Source organism: Prionailurus bengalensis, chromosome E2 (genome assembly GCF_016509475.1).
Source record: "Prionailurus bengalensis isolate Pbe53 chromosome E2, Fcat_Pben_1.1_paternal_pri, whole genome shotgun sequence".
Lineage (NCBI taxonomy): Eukaryota > Metazoa > Chordata > Mammalia > Carnivora > Felidae > Prionailurus > Prionailurus bengalensis.
The window spans coordinates 49,878,646-49,896,092 of record NC_057352.1 but is presented as its reverse complement, the minus strand read 5'-3'; the positions used below and the strand labels follow the sequence as shown (position 1 = coordinate 49,896,092).

At 45.3% G+C, this 17,447-nt stretch overlaps 1 protein-coding gene across 7 annotated transcripts in view; it reads left to right on the top strand.

Annotated features, from left to right (window-relative positions):
* WDR59 (WD repeat domain 59) overlaps positions 1-17,447 on the top strand; it is an 85,849-nt gene that overhangs the window by 33,482 nt on the left and 34,920 nt on the right. For all 7 annotated transcript variants that reach the window (XM_043599679.1, XM_043599678.1, XM_043599683.1 and 4 more), the window contains exons 7-13: positions 1,203-1,291; positions 5,346-5,462; positions 9,527-9,604; positions 11,744-11,900; positions 15,157-15,236; positions 16,414-16,546; positions 16,682-16,806. In XM_043599679.1, the coding sequence (XP_043455614.1) occupies positions 1,203-1,291; positions 5,346-5,462; positions 9,527-9,604; positions 11,744-11,900; positions 15,157-15,236; positions 16,414-16,546; positions 16,682-16,806 (779 nt within the window). The remainder of the gene's footprint in view (positions 1-1,202; positions 1,292-5,345; positions 5,463-9,526; positions 9,605-11,743; positions 11,901-15,156; positions 15,237-16,413; positions 16,547-16,681; positions 16,807-17,447) is intronic.

Genomic DNA, 17,447 nt, shown 5'->3' with positions numbered 1-17,447 from the left:
TGTTGGTGTCACTCTAGACCTCGTGGTTCAGGTTGCTTTCCAAAGCCCTGGATTCGCTATGGTGTCCCCATTAGTAAACAGCACCCTAAAGGAAGAAATACTATGTGTTGTCTGAGCGAGGACAAGAAGAGATGGGAAGCAGAGCTGTCGTGTTGTTCTGGTTTAACTTAATTAACTTGGTTATTTTATTTTTTAAACTTCATTTATCTTGAGACAAAGAGTGAGAGAAAGCAGGGGAGGAGCAGAAAGAGGGAGAGACAGAATCCCAAGTAGGCTCTGCGCTGTCAGCAAATAGTCTGACACAGGGCTTGAACTCATGAACTGTAAGATCATGACCTGAGCCGACATCATGACCTGAGCTGAGATCAAGGGTGGGATGCTTAAGCAACTGAGCTACCCAGGCACCCCAACTTGGTTATTTTTAAGAGTCCACCAGAAGTGCTGATATGTCCCGGTTTTCGACAGACCTCAACCCCTCTGGCATTTTACACTATGCCTCCTCTCTTAAATAGCTCCTTTGTTATTGTTGTTACTTCTTTGTGTTGGCAGAGTGGGGAAAGGACTCAGTTCAGGGTGCCAGGGACGTTCCCTTTCCCTGACCTAATGCAGGGCCAGTGACCACGTGTAGCCGCTGATGGGAGAAGAGAGCGTAGGAGGGGGGTGGTACACATACCCTTCTGAGGGCAGAATTGAGCAACATGGAGGCTTATTCTTCAGCTGAGGAACCTTTGTTTCTCCAAGATTGCCCTCCTAAATAGGCGAGGAGGTGAGCAAGTAAGTGGGAAGGAGCAGGCGTTGAGCTGAGGCTCTTCTGGGTGGGTGCTCCAGGTTGGTCGTCGGGGATGATGAAGAGCCAGGTTGTGTGCTGGGTAGTCAGTTTCCAGCCAACAGAGCCATGTTGAACTGCTGCTCATGAGAAACTATGTTTCCCTGCTGCTTCTGTGCGGAGGTAACCTGTAGAGTTTTTTCCTAAGTCAGATTGTTTCCTCCGTTAGGTGCCTCTGATCCTGTTCCAGTGTGTTAATTCATTTATTTTTTGGCTTCATTTTCTCTTTAATGGTGGAGCTGGTGCAGTCCTAGAAACTTGAAGGGTTCTGTTCTCATTCAGCCAGAACTCGTTATCCAGCCCCCCTGGACACACTCCACTCTGGTTCCAGAGGAGTTGACGGCAGCAGCTTTCTTCCCCTGATTTTTCTTTCCAGCGGGTGCCTCACAGGTCAAATGGAATAAAAAAAATGCTAATTGCCTCGCCACCAGTCATGATGGGGACGTGCGGATATGGGACAAGCGGGTGAGTAATCTCTTCCCTCCCACCCCAGGTGGTCTTTAGTCCCTCGCAGCGGGAATGAAGAGGATGTTGTGAGTAGCAGGACTTGTGTTGAGAAGCCAGGGTGTCCTCTGCAGTGTGGCAAATTGCCATTTGAAGATCACAGTGCCAGATGACATTTGCTTCGTGATCAAACTGATGTTGAAGGAAGATAGAGAATATTCCGATCAGTGGTTAAGCAAATGAACTAGGCCTGACCTAAGTGAGGGCCCCATTTTGCTGCCTCCTTCCTAATTATGATGTCAGGTGAGCCACTCCACTACTCCAAGCCTCAGTTACCTCATCTTCAAAATGAAGATAATCATAGCGAATGGGTCACTGAGGAGGTCGAGCCTGGGAACCAGACACTGTTCTAGAATGGTCAGCAGGCTTCTTATCCCTGCCCCAGATTGCGAAGTGCAAACTAGCTGTTCTAGGACATATTCCATCCTGAGTATTTCTGGCATAAATCACTGAGGCGAGGTATGTAGCGTGTTCAGATCCTCCCTTAGACGTCTAGCTGTCCTTTCAGCCTCCAAAGAGCCGGCAGAGCCCAGATTCTCCCCGCACAGCCCATGTAACTGACGGGCAGGGAAGAGGGGCAGGGTCCCTGGCAGCTGCCGCCACGGAGAGTCTGTTCGGAGTTTGATTTGTTGGTATCGGAGAGGACAATGACTCGGGGAAAGGCCCCCCGAACTTACCTGCCGGATGATTGGGTAGTAACGCACAGAGCAGTCGACTTCTTTCTGTAAGATCTGGGGTGTCCTACTGCTTTCTGCTTTCTGGAACTGGAGGCTAGAGCTCCTCAGCCTCCGGGGAGCACCCACTTGTCATTTGCCCAAAACCGTCAGCCTGGGTGCTGATTGTCCAGTCTCAGCGTGGCCCTGGCAGCCTCGCCCCTTCCCTCGTGGCAGGGAGTTGGTCGTGTGGTTGGGGAGAGGGGAAGGAGATGAAGCGGAGACACGGAGTCTGCCGCGTTCGGTGCCAGGACCTGCTGGGGCAGCGTGTGCCGCCGAAGCCCTCTGCCTTAGGTGGCTCTCAGGTGAGCAGGTGAGTCCGTAAGTAGAGGTGGCCAGGTGCACCTTCTATGTGTTAGTTTTTGTCTGTGTCCCTTCGTCCGGTCTGGTGAGAGCCATTCGCCCCTCTCTTTATTTCTTAAATTGGCGACTGGTTTTATTCCTTTCATCATTAGCATAGCACTTAAACATAGTAAATGATTTATTTATTTATTTATTTATTTTTCAACGTTTATTTATTTTTGGGACAGAGAGAGACAGAGCATGAACGGGGGAGGGGCAGAGAGAGAGGGAGAGACAGAATCGGAAACAGGCTCCAGGCTCCGAGCCATCAGCCCAGAGCCCGACGCGGGGCTCGAACTCACGGACCGCGAGATCGTGACCTGGCTGAAGTCGGACGCTTAACCGACTGCGCCACCCAGGCGCCCCTAGTAAATGATTTAAATAAAATATTTGGTTAATTTGTAGAGCATATATATTTGCTTTAGAATGTTTTCAGGCCCTAGGCAAGGTAAACCATTTGGTATTCAGCCATCAACCCTGTCAGTACTTGTTTTCCAGACTAGCATTGGAAAACTAGCTTGTTTTCCAGACTAGCATTGTTCTTTGTCTTTCAGAGATCGACTGCCGAACTGTTCCTTTCTAGCCTTCTGACTGTTGCGCTAACAATCCTGACTTCCCTCGCCAATTTTATCTATTTTGTTTAAAGGGTTTTAACCTTGTTTTGTTCCATTAATACTTAAGACTTTTGCTCACATGGATTGTAAAACTTGTAGGTCATATTCTTACTTCTCTGGCACTTTCCCATGTCAAAGCAGCACTGGTGGTACCAGGCATCAGAGCCTTAAAAAAGTGCAGTATCAGTGGGAATGTTGGATTTCGTTCACACACCCAGATGACTGATAATAGTAACATTTACTAATCGTTCATTATGCACAGCATTGTTCTAAGAACTCTCGATATGACTAGCCTTTAAAATAAGTGGTTTTTATCCCCATTTTACAGACGGGTAAACTGAAGCATGGTATGTTGTCAAGATTTAAACTCAGGGAGGCCTGATTCTGGAGACTGCTCTTAACCTCATAGACCAACACTAATTATAGAAGTAATAGATGCTCTTTGTAGGAAATCTAAAAGGAAAAATAAAAATCATTTATAGACCTATTACTCAGAGACAAGTGCTAACATTTTGGTGTTTTCTTCTGCCTTTTTTTTTTCAGTATATGAAATTTATTGTCCAGTTGGTTTCCATACAACACCCAGTGCTCATCCCAAAAGGTGCCCTCCTCAGTACCCATAACCCACCCTCCCCTCCCTCCCACCCCCCCATCAACCCTCAGTTCTCAGTTTTTAAGAGTCTCTTATGCTTTGGCTCTCTCCCACTCACGCTTTTTTTTTTTTTTTTAATGTTTTTTTATCTTGAGAGAGAGCAAGCGTGAGCAGGAGGAAGGGCAAAGAAAGGAGAGACAGAATCCGAAGCGGGCCCGACAGTGTCACTGTGGAGCCTGACGTGGGGTTCAACCCCACAAAACGTGAGATCATGACCAGAGCTGAAACCAAAAGTCAGACGCTCAACCGACCGAGCCACCCAAGTGCCCCTGTACTTTTTTCATTTAACGTTACAACACATGCATTTTGCCTGTGCTATAATCCCTAAGTAGAACATTTAGTGGCTATATCATATTGGATCAGATAGCTAGTCCATAATCGACTCTAAAATTTAATTATTCCCCATTTACTATTTGTGTTGTTTCTGGTTTTCTGGTAGCCCAGATAATACCAAGATGAACATCTTTTGTTATCTAAAGCTTTTTGTGAAATGAAATACTCTCTTAAGAAAGGAAAATTTGAAGTTGGTTGATAAAAATTGTCAGTTTTTTGCCAAAAGGTTGTGCTATTTGGTATAAATAGCAGCAGTGACAAATGCAGCCTTGTCAGCATTGAGTGTTATTTACATATGTCTTCTAATTTGATAGGTTAGTAATATTTTATTTTCTTTAAAAAAATTTTTTTTAATTTTTTTTTAATGTTTATTTATTTTTGAGACAGAGAGAGACAGAGCATGAACGGGGAAGGTTCAGAGAGAGGGGGAGACACAGAATCCGAAGAAGGCTCCAGGCTCTGAGCTGTCAGCACAGAGCCCGACGCGGGGCTCGAACTCACAGACTGTGAGATCGTGACCTGAGCTGAAGTCGGACGCTTCACCAACTGAGCCACCCAGGCGCCCCTTATTTAAAAAATTTTTAATGTTTTATTTATTTTTGAGTGAGAGACAGACAAAGCATGAGCAGGGGAGGGGTTGAGAGAGAGCGAGAGAGAAAGAAAGGGAGACACAGAGTCTGAAGCAGGCTCCAGGCTCTGAGCTATCAACACAGAGCCTGACGAGGGGCTCAAACTTATGAACTCGGAGATGATGACCTGAGCTGACATCAGACACTTCACCGACTAAGCCACCCAGGCGCCCTGTAAAGTCTTACTTTAATGTATATTTCTGAGGTTTCCTTCTGCCTTTGTCTTATATAAGCTTATTAATCATGTATTGTTTTCTTTTGCAATGTGTGTTTGTTCTCTTGGGTCTTGGTGCTCGATTACTTAAATTTGGTGGTTTTACCTCCAGGATCGTGGGGTGGGGTGGTCTGTTTGCATGTCACAGCCCTTCTCCTTGAGTGATAGTGAGGAAGGGGGGCCGACACTGCAGTCTGTCCTATTTGGGGGAAGAGCACACACCGCCTTGTGTCCTTCATTAAAACTACGCGTGGCGACGGAGCAGAAAGAAATCTGGCTCACAGGCCCATATGCCAAGCATGCGTGAAGGAGAGCTGGATAAGTCTTTTTCTGTTTGTTTGTTTGTTTGTTGTTTGTTTGTTTGTTTTAAGCAAAACAAAGTGGAGTTTCTTAAGGATAGAGAGAGGATCTGGTAATACTCTTGTGTCCCCCTGCTGCCCACGTAACAGTCCGTTACATGGTAGACCCTCAACGAGTGATTTGTAAATCGACAACACTCGGTGCTGATCCTGTTGTAGAAACCCAGCACCGCAGTGGAGTACCTCGCAGCCCACCTCTCCAAAATCCATGGCCTGGACTGGCACCCAGACATCGAGCACATTCTTGCTACCTCCAGCCAAGACAACTCTGTCAAGGTGAGTGATCCACTGGGACAGTTGGGGTTCCGTGTGTGGGAGGCACCAGATTTGGTAACAGCACTTTCTTTGGAAAGAAAGCTACAATAAGTGAGCACAGTGTGTATGTTTTAGGGGTGCACGGGCACGTAAACCTGGTTACGTAGGCCAGTAGGAATGATGGGGTAGCGTATCTCCGTTGTGGCTCCTGGGATTTGTTTAGACGGTTTCTTCTTTCCCTTTGTGAAAGGGAGTCAGAGACTAAAGCATTTAGAAAGGAAAAGCTTATTTGCAAAGTTGTCAAGAAGTCAGCTTTCAGAAAAAAAACAAACCGAAAGCAAACCAAACCAAAAAACCACACCAGATGTATGTAAGTGAAGGAGAAAAGCCCCCAACGTTGTTAAGGTTACCGAGTTTGTGGTTCGTCTCCCTGGGGTGGAAAAATAGCAATTTTCTCACAAGATGATCATGTCTGCAAAAGTTAGGACATCTTCAGTCATCAGCACCGCAAAAAGTCGGGGGCAGAGTTGCTCTACTAGTTTCTGTAACTTGCTGGAAATGCTCGAGGGTTTATTGTTTCAGTGACCCTCGTGTTTGTGGTTTATCGTGGAGTGTGACGTTTTGTGTTGTTTGCTCCTCTCCCGACTGTGGGATGTGCTGTGTTTAGGAAGTTGCAGGGCACAGAGTCAGCCTCGTTCCACACGTCCTCCTTGAGGTCAGGTCCCTGTCTGGCAGGACAGAGATTTGACCACAGAAGTTTACTTAGCAGTTTTGCGATTCAGCATCGTTGATTTAACGCTCTGTTTACATAGGCTCCCGTACCACGTCTTCCTGCGGTGTGGTCAGCAAAACTAGATTCAGACACTACGGCCTAAAAAGTTAACTTCTGCCTTGAGGATTGTCAATCCCTTTGGGTTGGAATTTACTTTTATGTGCCACAGCGGGGTTTTGTGGGTTTGCTTGTTTTGGATTTGGGTTTTTGTCACCTTGTCGCCCAAGTTCAGAACTCAGAAACCATCCAGTTCACCCCCTCCTCTTTCCTCAAGTTTGTCACCGTTCAGTGACGTCTTTCCCACCTGTGAGGCTGGGATTCCATAGGTATTAAAGCAGGTGACTGGCCAGTTTCCACCTGTGAGATTCAGCCCCTGTTCCTTACTTGTAGGCTTAGCCTACGTATTAAATGAGATTTTTTGACATGGTATTTGATGTGTTCCACTATATCCTGGTGGGTGGAAAGCAGTCTTTACTGAATGTAAATAAATAGCATAATTGTAGAAAGTGTAGGAGTTTAGAGGCACTTTGCATAATATTCAACCGTTATTTTTAATAATTTGTAGATAAGGGTCAGTATGTCTTTTTTTTCCCTACATAATCATTTTCTTAAGTTTACCTTAAGAAATATTAGCTTATAATTATAGTGATTTTTATTATATTTTTATTTTCTGAATTCTAAGGGGTGCACTGGAACAAGGTGCCATTGAATGAATGTTTCACTCGAGTTAGGAAATTGTTAAACTGTAAAACTGTTGAATTGAGGCTTAGAACTAGATCGAAAAGAAAGAAAAGGATTTTTCTTTTATGGCTATTAAAATTAGAACATTAAGGAAATAAAAATAAAAATAGAACATGACCACAATGAAATGACTTCATACCAGGTTAGGTGGTTGCTTTTTTTCCTGAACTTGAGTTAAGCAGCCTATTTTACGACATTGCCTTCTTTAGACAAAGTGTCCTGGAAATCCAGACACGGTTCCTCGGTACATCCCGACAGGTGTGTGTCTGCCCATGGGTCAGGGTCACCTTACTGAGAGAGTCTTGTACCCATGACGCTGTTCAAGAGTGTGATTCTTTCTTGCCTGAGGCTCTTCTGATATTTCTTCAGAAGCCTTCCTTTCTGATCTGTAGCTCGTAGCAAAGGCCCTTTGGCAAGTAAGAGAAAAGCAGAAATCACCTATGAAGGGGAGGATGGCATGGCTCTGGTTCTTATAGTGACCAGTCAGATTGAAACAGACCAAAGTCCTCCACTCACATGCAATATGTAATCGTTCCATAAGACTCTTAGTGGTTGCCTTGAGAATAAGATCATGTTCTGGTGAGTGAGGACTTGGTCAAATCCCCAGGGTCCTCTACCTTGTCTCCTAAGTTATATAATCCTTTTTAAAAAAAGGATTACTTTTGTTAACAGTTACCGTGACAGTCTGTAAATGCGCATGAATATGCTTCTGTCCGACATGACAAGTAACCAGTTGCCAAAATGTATTCATAATACTAATGTTTTACTTGTATGTAATTAGCTTAGGGAGACTGAATTTTTTTATTTGCTCGTTTTTCACATATGGGAGACTTGGTAACAGGAAAGCATTCATAAAGTGTTGGGCTAATTAAAAATCCGGAGAATGCCAAGCAGACCTAATGATGTCTAGCTTCCCTTCTTTTACAAGTTGAGGGAGCAAGTTGTAGTTTTCCCTGTGGCCATCTGGGAAATGCTGAGGCAGTTTAGCTGGAAAAGACATCTTAAAAATTTTATTATTTTGAATATGGAGCCCGAATTTGACAAAAATAGAGTGTTGTCAGAAGGAACAAGAATTGCTTTATGTGATTCCTTTAGAGCCACACTCTCCCCGAACCCTTGATTTCTAGCAGCCGTTGTTGTGTTCTCTATCCCTGTAGTTTAGTCTTTTTGAGAATGTCATTTAAATGGATACATTCAGTATCTTACTTTCTGAGTTGGCTTCTTTCGCTCAGCTTAGTGCCTTCAAGATTCATCCAAGTTGTTTTCAAAATCGATAGATCATATACTTTTTATTGGCGAGCAGTAATCCACTATATGGATATACTGCTACAGTTTATTTTCTGTTGACCCATTGAAGGACATTGATGGGGCTGTTTCCAGCCTTTGGTGATTATGAATAGAGCTTCTGTAAACATTCATGTATCGATTTTTCTGGGAATGGACCGTTTCCATTTTCCAGGACAAATACACAGGAGTTGAGATCACTGGGTCAGTGGTATGTGCTCATTTACTTTTTAAGAAACTGCCAAACTGTTTTCCAGAATGGCTTCTGTCATCTATTTTTTTTTTTTTAGTGTTTTATTTATTTTTGAGAGAGACCAAGCAGGGGAGGTGCAGAGAGAGAGGGAGTCATCTATTTTTAAAAATAATTTCTTAGTGGGGCGTCTGGGTGGCTCAGTTGGTTAAGCGTCCGACTTCAGCTCAGGTCACGATCTCACTGTTCTTGAGTTTGAGCCCCACATCAGGCTCTGTGCTGACAGCTCAGAGCCTGGAGCCTGCTTCGGATTCTGTGTCTCCCTCTCTCCGTGCCCCTTCCCCGCTTACGTTCTGTCTCTCTCTCTCTCAAAAATAAATACACATTAAAAAAAAAATTTTTTTTAAGAGAAAATAATTTCTTAGTACTTGAGTAATTCAGAGTCTCACTCTCGGTCCTCCTGCCTTTGTGCTCTGCCATTTTCTGCTTTCATGACAAATGTTCAAGCTCTAAGTGTAGTTGTCCCATCATGGAAAACACAGGCAGCTCAGGCAGAGTGTGTCTGGCTTACCTTCATATGTTCTGCGGCCTCAAGTTCCGCGTGTTTGGGGGCAGTGGCGGAGCGGGTGTGACCTTGCACAAGTTAGACTGTTCAGTAATTTAGCTTCTTCATTTGAAAAAGAGATGAATAACACCCGTTATTTGGTTGTAAAGATTAAGCGGGCTACAGAGCTGAAAGCTCTAAACTCTGGAATGCAGTGAGTAGTCAGTACATCAGCCTAGTTCCTAGTTACGTTACCCTACACGGTGTAAACGCGATGTGGCGTGAAAACATGTCATTCTTAACTTTCAATTACAAGGCTGTTTAGTAGGCAGGCTGATGATGGTGATCTGCCCCCCAGGGCCAGTCCTCGTGGAGTCTGGAAATTCCCCGGGAATGTTTGTAAATGGGAGAGGGAGGGTTGTGTCTCTGCCACGGTCCCAGGGCCAGGGGGCTGCGTGGAACACACCGAGGACAGAGCGCAGCTGGGCTCATTTCGGTTGTCGAGTCTTTCGATGGCGTTTAGTTCACACATTATCCTGCTCTCTTTCTTCTAGTTCTGGGACTACCGCCAGCCTCGGAAATACCTCAGTATTCTCCCTTGCCAGGTGCCCGTCTGGAAGGCCAGATACACGGTGAGTGGGACACCCCACCTCCTGCTGGGGAGCTTCACCTTGGTGTTCCAGATGCCGGGGGTGGGGTGGGGCGAGGGCCACGAGGGCCATTTTCTCTTACTTTCTCTGTGAGGCAGTTTTCACTTCCTGTCCTGGTTGAGGGGTGGGGGCACAGGCAGTCATGATGGCATAAAAGCTGCCAGGTATTTAAAACCTGGCACTTCGAGTGTTGGGGAAGAATCTGCACTAGGATTGCTGGCCACCACCTGGGAAGCCGGGCAGCACGAAGGTCGTCACTAAGGGCAGGGGAAGTGGGGAGATGGAGCCACAGGGTTGAAGCACTTTCAGTCAGTGGATTTCTTCCCGATGGTGGGAAGAATTCTGGCTTTAGATTCTGAAGACCTGGGTTTGGGATCCATCGATGCCATTTAATTTTTCCCCAAGATTTATTGAGATGTAACTGACATATAACACTGTGTCTGATACACTTATATATTGCAAGACTACTGGTACCATAGCTAATACCTCTGTCACATCACATAATTACCATTTCTTTTTTGGCTTGAGAACATGTGATATTACTCTCTTAGCAACTTTTATGAGTGTAATATGGTATTGTTCACTCCCGTCACCATGCTGTATATTAGATCCAAAACTTACTCGTCTTCTAACTAGAAGTTTCAACTGGAAATCTGACCAGCATGTCCCCATTTCCCCCACCCATCAGCCCTTGGCAAACACCATCCTGCTCTCTGTTTCTGTGAATTCAGCCGTCTTAGAGTCCACATGTAAGTGACCTCACCCACTATTTGTCTTTCTCGGACTTATTTCACTTAGCGTAGTGCCCTCAAGTCCACCCATGTTGTGGCAGATGGCAGATTTCCTTCTTTCTCCTGGCTGAATAGCATTCCGTAGAATATATCTAATACGTCTTCTTCATCTTTCCGTTGATGGACACTTAGGTCGTTTCCATATCTGGGCTGTTGTGAATAATGTTGCAATGAGCCATTTAATGTTTGTGTGGCCTTGGGCAGGCTACTGGATGCTTTTGAGCAATAGTTTCCTCCTCTGTAGAATATGAATAATAATTTTTACTAGGTCTTCCTTTTTATTATTGTGATAAAATTTACCATTGTAAGATGTTCAATTCAGTGGCATTTAGCACATGCACAATATGCCTTTCCTTTTGAAAAATTGTGTGTGAAATGCTTTGTAAACCATAAAATGCCACAGATGGGGGGGGGCAGGCTGTTATCAGCCTTCCCACAATTTTTCCCATTGCCACATTGATAGCTGCTGATCAGATATAATCTGTTGTCCTCAGTGTCAATTTGAAAGGGAGCACAGAGGTGAATAAAGCTGCATTTCTGCATTAGGTTGTCACCCCGAGACTCTGGAGCGTAGAAGATAATTTAGGGATTAAGTGGCTTTTGCATCTAGGAGTGCTTGTCAAGAAATCAGACATTGTTCTTATGCATTGAAATACTTCTCTGGATTAATATGTTTACTTTAAAAAATAAACAGAAGTCCAGGAGTGCTGCCAGGAGGGCAAGTGAAGATAAATGTGCTTTTAGATGACTGTGGTTTATTCCTTAAAGAACAGAGGCCAATTATCTACCAAATGGGCCCCTCAGCTCCCTAGCAGATGAGGTGTGGATAAGTAAAACATGTCAGTCCTGAAATTGGAGGGTTTTCCTCTGAAGAGCTGCAGTTTTGGGGTCAGGGAGGTGCTGCCTGATGTGGATGTGTGCTTCCGGTGTGTGTCCACATGGCAAGAATTCTGCTTGCTGCTCTGGGGTTTTCCCCAGGGTGTCTTGCACACTCGTTCTGGGAAAGCGCTAGAATGCGACACATTGTTTCATGGTACGCAGCGGTCAGAGCCATTTGCTTGTTTCAGAATTTAAAGTTCTCCAAGGATTTGGCTTAGCTTTATTTTTTACCGGCTGTGGTCCTTTCCACGCGAAGAAGTAGTAAAATAAATGCAGAAGGAAAGTAGATGTGATGGTTAACTTACGGTATTGGAAAAAAATCTCCCCCGAGTGGTTGGGATCCCCCCATCGTGTAATTTATTTTAGTTAGGAAAGCATCCCAACTTGGGTAATTCAAGATTCAGCGGAGTCTCCCTGGAATAATCACCTTCTTTTCCCTTTCCTGCCGTAGCCTTTCAGCAATGGACTGGTGACTGTGATGGTTCCCCAGCTGCGGAGGGAAAATAGTCTTCTCTTGTGGAACGTCTTTGACTTGAACACGCCAGTGCATACCTTTGTGGGGCACGATGATGTGGTGCTGGAGTTCCAGTGGAGAAGACAGAAGGAGGGTGAGGGGGAGCCTGATTTCCTCCTGAGCCATGGTCCACGGCATCTCCAGTCAGGGTTGGCCGTGTGGCCCAGCATGGGCACCTCAGGGCTGGGCTTTAGAAACGAGAGAGTCAGGGGGGTCGCCACCTTTCACGGTAGATGGGTAAGGGGGTGTACGGCTGTGGTTTCTCTCCCAGGTTTCCTCCTCTTCTCTTATGTTCAGTGTCATCTCTCACCTGTGTGGAAGAGATCTGGAAGAGATTGATTAGACTTCCTGTCGGATCATCTCTGGGGCTGAAAAACTCTGGGGTCAGAACCCTCAGAAGTCTGGCATTCGCCCCTTTCCACTCTGTTGAGGAAGGAGACCTGAGGCCGTCATCAGCGCTGCCCACCAAATAACCCTAGTTCTCTTCACGGCACGTGGTGGTGTTTTATCTCCCACCTCCCTTAAGATGGGTTTGGCCAAACATCTTGCTTTGGTCGTGAAACGTGAACAAAGAGATGCCGTCTCTTCTGGGCTGAAGCATTAACAGCCATTGTGCAATTAACACACTCTCTTTGTTTCTGCCACAGCAGCTGGCAAGACTCCAGCTGGAGCTGTGCCCGTCGGCAGCAAGGATGAGGTGGGGGTGTAGAGGGAGCAAGATGTCCTTGCTTTAGGCCGCTGAGTTTCGGGGATGGTTCTTGAAGCTCCATCTAGCCAGCCCTCACTAATGCAAGGTCGAGTGTAATGGGAATCACAAGCCCTCGGCCTCCGCTTCTCCACCAGCTCAGTGTGCAAATTTAGTTGCAGCCTCTCTTTTCTTGAGACCTTACTGTCGTGATCTCTAAAGGTTTTATGCAACGGAAGTGGATTTCAAGGTCTTTCCATATGATAGACGGAAAACCAGGCAGTGGAGTGGTGTGGACTGTCCAGAGTCCCGGGAAAGGTCTCTGTAATCCTGAGATCAGAGCAGTCCTCTTATCCTGGCTTGTTTGTGACTTCACAAGCCTCTTCCAGGATAGTTTTTGAAGGGACTCTTTTGATCACCCCCTGAATTTTCCCATCTTTATTTCCCAAATCTCCCTGCTTCTAGAAACATGAGGCTGCTTGGTTTTTATCCCATTAATTTGCATGCATGACTTTGGCTCTCAACTTCCTCTCTTGCATTTTGCCATCGTAAATAGAAGATGTAGTTTCCTCATGGTTTGGCAGGGAGAGGTTGGCCTGTAGTTTTGGATTGGAATGAAAAGGTTTTAGCAACCCATTTTCAGCTATCTGTGTTGTCTGTAAGCCGGCAGGGTGAATTGTGTGTGTTGGGACCGTCTAGTCAGTAACGAGATTTTTGAGTACCGGTTACAGGTGCTTTTTTTTTTCAAATTCCTTTTTATTGTAAAGTATATCATCTGTCTAGAAAATTGCATGAAACGTGTACATTCTAACAAATTATGAAGTGAAAATGTACATAACTACCACCACGGTCTAGAAAGAGAACATTGCTAGAGCCCCAGAAACTTCTCGATCACAGTGCCCTCCCTTCCCCAGAAGGACACGCTGTCCTAACACTCATGAGAATGATTATTTTTTTAGAGTTTTGCCACCCATTAGCGCATCCCTTGAAATAGTTTCAGTGTGCTTGTCGAACCTTTTATAAGTCTAATCATCCTGCATGTATTCCTGTATTTCACTTCTTTTTCAACTTCAGGCTGCCCCATTTTATTTTTACTGCCATGTCTTCCTAGTCAATTTTTACTGGTTTAATTTTGGTTTTCACTCCGGTGCAGGGGCCCTTAGAGAGGTAGGAAGAGAATCGGGGTGTTGTAGCCAGGGGAAGAAGATGCTTCATGAAGGAAGCGGCAGTCGCTGGTTGTAGGTGTTGCCGAAGGATGGATGTGCGGAATAAGAGAAGAGCGCTTAATGGTACAAATAGGGGGCCATATGATCATTAAGAGAGGAGTTCCAAAAGCGGATTGAGGCTAGAGGCCAGACTACAAGGCAACGTGAACAGAGGCGGTGGGGGGACTGGATTCGTGAAAGAAATTGCCTTCAAAGGCAAGGAGCAGACTGAGTTGATGTTAGAGCTGCTGCCCTGTCTCTGAGGGCGAGGAGAAGGTGCAAGAAAGGGAGGGCGTGGGAAAGCAAGGGCCCCGTGGGGGTCGGAGGGAATGGGGGTGAAGGCGCTGGTGGAGGAGTTGGGTTTAGAAGGGAATCAGGCATAACTTTTCTTCAGTCAGGGATATGAAGAGAAGCCAGATGTGGAGACAGACAGTGGCTGACACGAGCAGGAGTCTATACGAGGGGACTCCTGGCAGGCAGTTATTCAAAAGAGCTGTGACCCGTGGGGCACACACAGGGAAATGCTGACACGTTGAGGAGCGGAGGCCCAACCGAAGGCAGTGGCACAGAGAAGGAATTTTTGCCCCTCACCCACCCTGTTAGCTCGGACAGAGTATGTTCTCTGGTGCCTCCATTTTCCCGTCTGTAAAATGAGGGAATTGGATGAAATTAAAATTCTAAAGTCTTCTAAATTCTCGGCTGTCTAAGGATGGCCATAGAGGCGATTCTAGATAGGACCTAATTACTCTGAAATGCCCTGATTTTTCATAAAGCTCTCTAAACCTTTTTAGAATAATTTCCCTTTGACCAGACCTGATATGTGAAAATGTAACTCAGGCCATTAAGAACGTTCAAGATCGATTATCCATTTTATGAAGAGATGCATCTCTTTGCCAAAAAAATTCTTTTCAAACAGTAAGGTGTCATTATGCTTTTAAAGCAATTCATTTCAAAAAATCATATTCACGCTCAGTTCCTCTGGAGCGTATAAAAGGAGGAACATTTGTGGAGGCGAAAGTTCAGTGTGACGTTAAATCCCAGCATCCCTTTTCACCTGCTCACCTGCCAGTTATTATTTCGCTTCATTTAAGTTTCTGCTCAAATGCGACTTCCTCAGGGAGCCCTGTCTAAAAATAGCTCGGCCGGCAGTTGTCTTATCCTTTTTTGCAAGAGCGCTATCACTCCCAGACGTTTTATCGCATATTTATCTGTTGGTCTGTTCCCAGCACTGGATTGTGAGCTCTGTAAAGACAGAGGTTGTTGCATTCGCGCCGTTGCCCTAGTATCTAGAACGGTGCCTGGCATATAGGCGTTGGTCAGTAAGTATTTATTGAATGGATGGATGGCCAAATGAAGGGAGGAATCTCGCTCCCCTGCAACTTGTAGCAAAGTTGATGTTGAATCCGCACCCCCCACCCCACCCTCCCAAAATTCCAAGATTCTTATTTGGTGATTTCTAGGGTCCAAGGACTACCAACTGGTCACGTGGTCACGGGATCAGACCTTGAGAATGTGGCGGGTGGATTCCCAGATGCAGAGGGTATGTATTCAGCGCCGTTGTGGAGGAGTATAACCGGGTACGCCGGAAACCTTAAAACAAAACAAAACAAAACCAAGGGTTAGTAGTTGTGGACGTTAGAGGGTACATGACAGACATTTAATAATACTTGATGGTTGGCTGAGTGGCTTGTATAGGCCACACTGAGGCTTTGCGGTCTCCAAGAGCCAACTTTCGTATCTGGCACTTCTAAGCGTGAAAAGCCTCCGACTGCCTTTTCTTCTGTCCCGGTAGGAGACTGTAGATAGCCTACTGAGCAAATGGCCTGTGGGCTTAATTTCTTTCTCTTCTTCTAAATGAGCTAGGAAGTCGAACCTTACACTCTGCAGTGTTCAGAGCCCTTTACATCCATCAGTGGCACCTATTCTCTGAAGCCTTTTTCAAGGTTTGCCCCACAAGTTCTGTTTCTTCCACGAACCACGGTGGCACATGGTGTGACCTGCTGCCACGGCCCCTTGCTGTGTTCCCGCCTCAGTGTGGTTCTTTTCGTTCAGTGGCCACGCTCCTTAAAGGCAGGAGCCACACCTCCCTTGTATTGCTTCCCCCACAGTGCTCCGTATAGGGTGGATGGAAAATGCTGGCTGAAATTTACAACACCATGGAGTTGGGTTTTTGGTTTATTGTGTTTTGGGGTTTTTTTCGGTGCTGAAACCTGGGAATGAGAACATGCAACTCCTGCTCTTAGGTTTGTGAGTTCAAGCCCTACGTTGGATGTAGAGGTTACTTAAAAACAAACAAACAAATAAATAAAATTTTAAAAAATGTGCAACATTGCTTAGTAAGAAGTCACTCTTGAGCATTTTGGTCAAGTATCATCACCTTACTGCCTTTTAAATATATTTTCTCCAGAAAGTACCATGTATTCATTTTTGGTCTTGGGTTAGCTGAATAACTCCACAAAGGCTTGGAATTTAAAATAATGTTTTCTGAGGCTTGCATAAAGGATGAACAGGATGAAAAATTTCCATGTAGATAATAGAGCCTATTCTCCTGTGTATTTAACCAGGGGGAGCTGGTGGTGGGTAAAACCTATTTTGATTGTCTCGGTTTTGGGCTGACGTCTTTTAGCATTCGTGAGTCCCATTTTTAAGTCAGAACCAGACTCAATGAACATTTCCACTGACTTCCGGAGACCTAGATCTTTTACCCTTTGTTGCAGCTTTGTGCAAATGACATATTAGATGGTGTTGATGAGTTCATTGAGAGCATTTCTCTTCTGCCGGAACCAGAGAAGACCCTTCACACTCAAGATACAGATCACCAGCACAACTCGAGCCATGGGGAGGAAGAAGGTAATTGGTTAAACTGATGTTTTAGGTGAGGTGCCCCTCTGTGCATTTCAGTTCTGGCAGGTACCCCAGAACTGCTCTCTGACTCATTTTCAAAAAACATTTTCCAACAACTGGAGACCCTCTCTCTCCTGCTAGTCTTAAAGGAAGACCCCCCAAGCAGTATCCTGGAAGAGAAGAAGTCAGATCAGCTGGGACTGCCTCAGACTCTGCAGCAGGAGTTCTCCCTGATCAACGTGCAGATCCGGAATGTCAACGTGGAGGTACTCAGTAGTCTAATGATTGGCTCATGCTTGCAGATGGCACTTTGTGGGAGTGGGGACTATTTGAGCCAGGATGGTGGCTACAGATAGCTCCGCTGCTCTAACAGGTGTACCTCTCTGCTTGCTTTTTTATTTTCTAGACTTTCTAAGGAAATAGAAGTCTTATAATGTAAATTATATTCTTACCATACTCTTTTCTCATAAGCTGGACCAAGCAATAAACTGGTGTTCACGTGTCCTGAAATCCTCTTAGATGCTCCAACACTTCATTTTCCCATGTGTGAAGATCCTTAGATCCAGGAAGGCTCCGTGAGTTGGCAAAGGTTCCTGCCATAGTTAATGGCAGAGCTGAGTTTGGCAGCCACGCCTGCCTCCCCAAGGTTCTTTGTGCTCTGCTGTACTACCTGCCCTTGGAGCTGGTCATTTCCTTAATGACTTCAGCTCCTAGTGAGATCACTAAACCTCTCTGTTCGTCTAACATGTGGAAAGATTTACTCTTTTCATTTTGGGCGGGTAATGAAATGCTTTCCTTCAGAGAACTGAGTCTGTGAAGAAGGTTGTTTGTTTTTTTTTTTAATGTTTAATTATTTTGAGAGAGAGGGAGAGACACAGTGCACGTGAGCACAGGGGCGGGGTAGGGG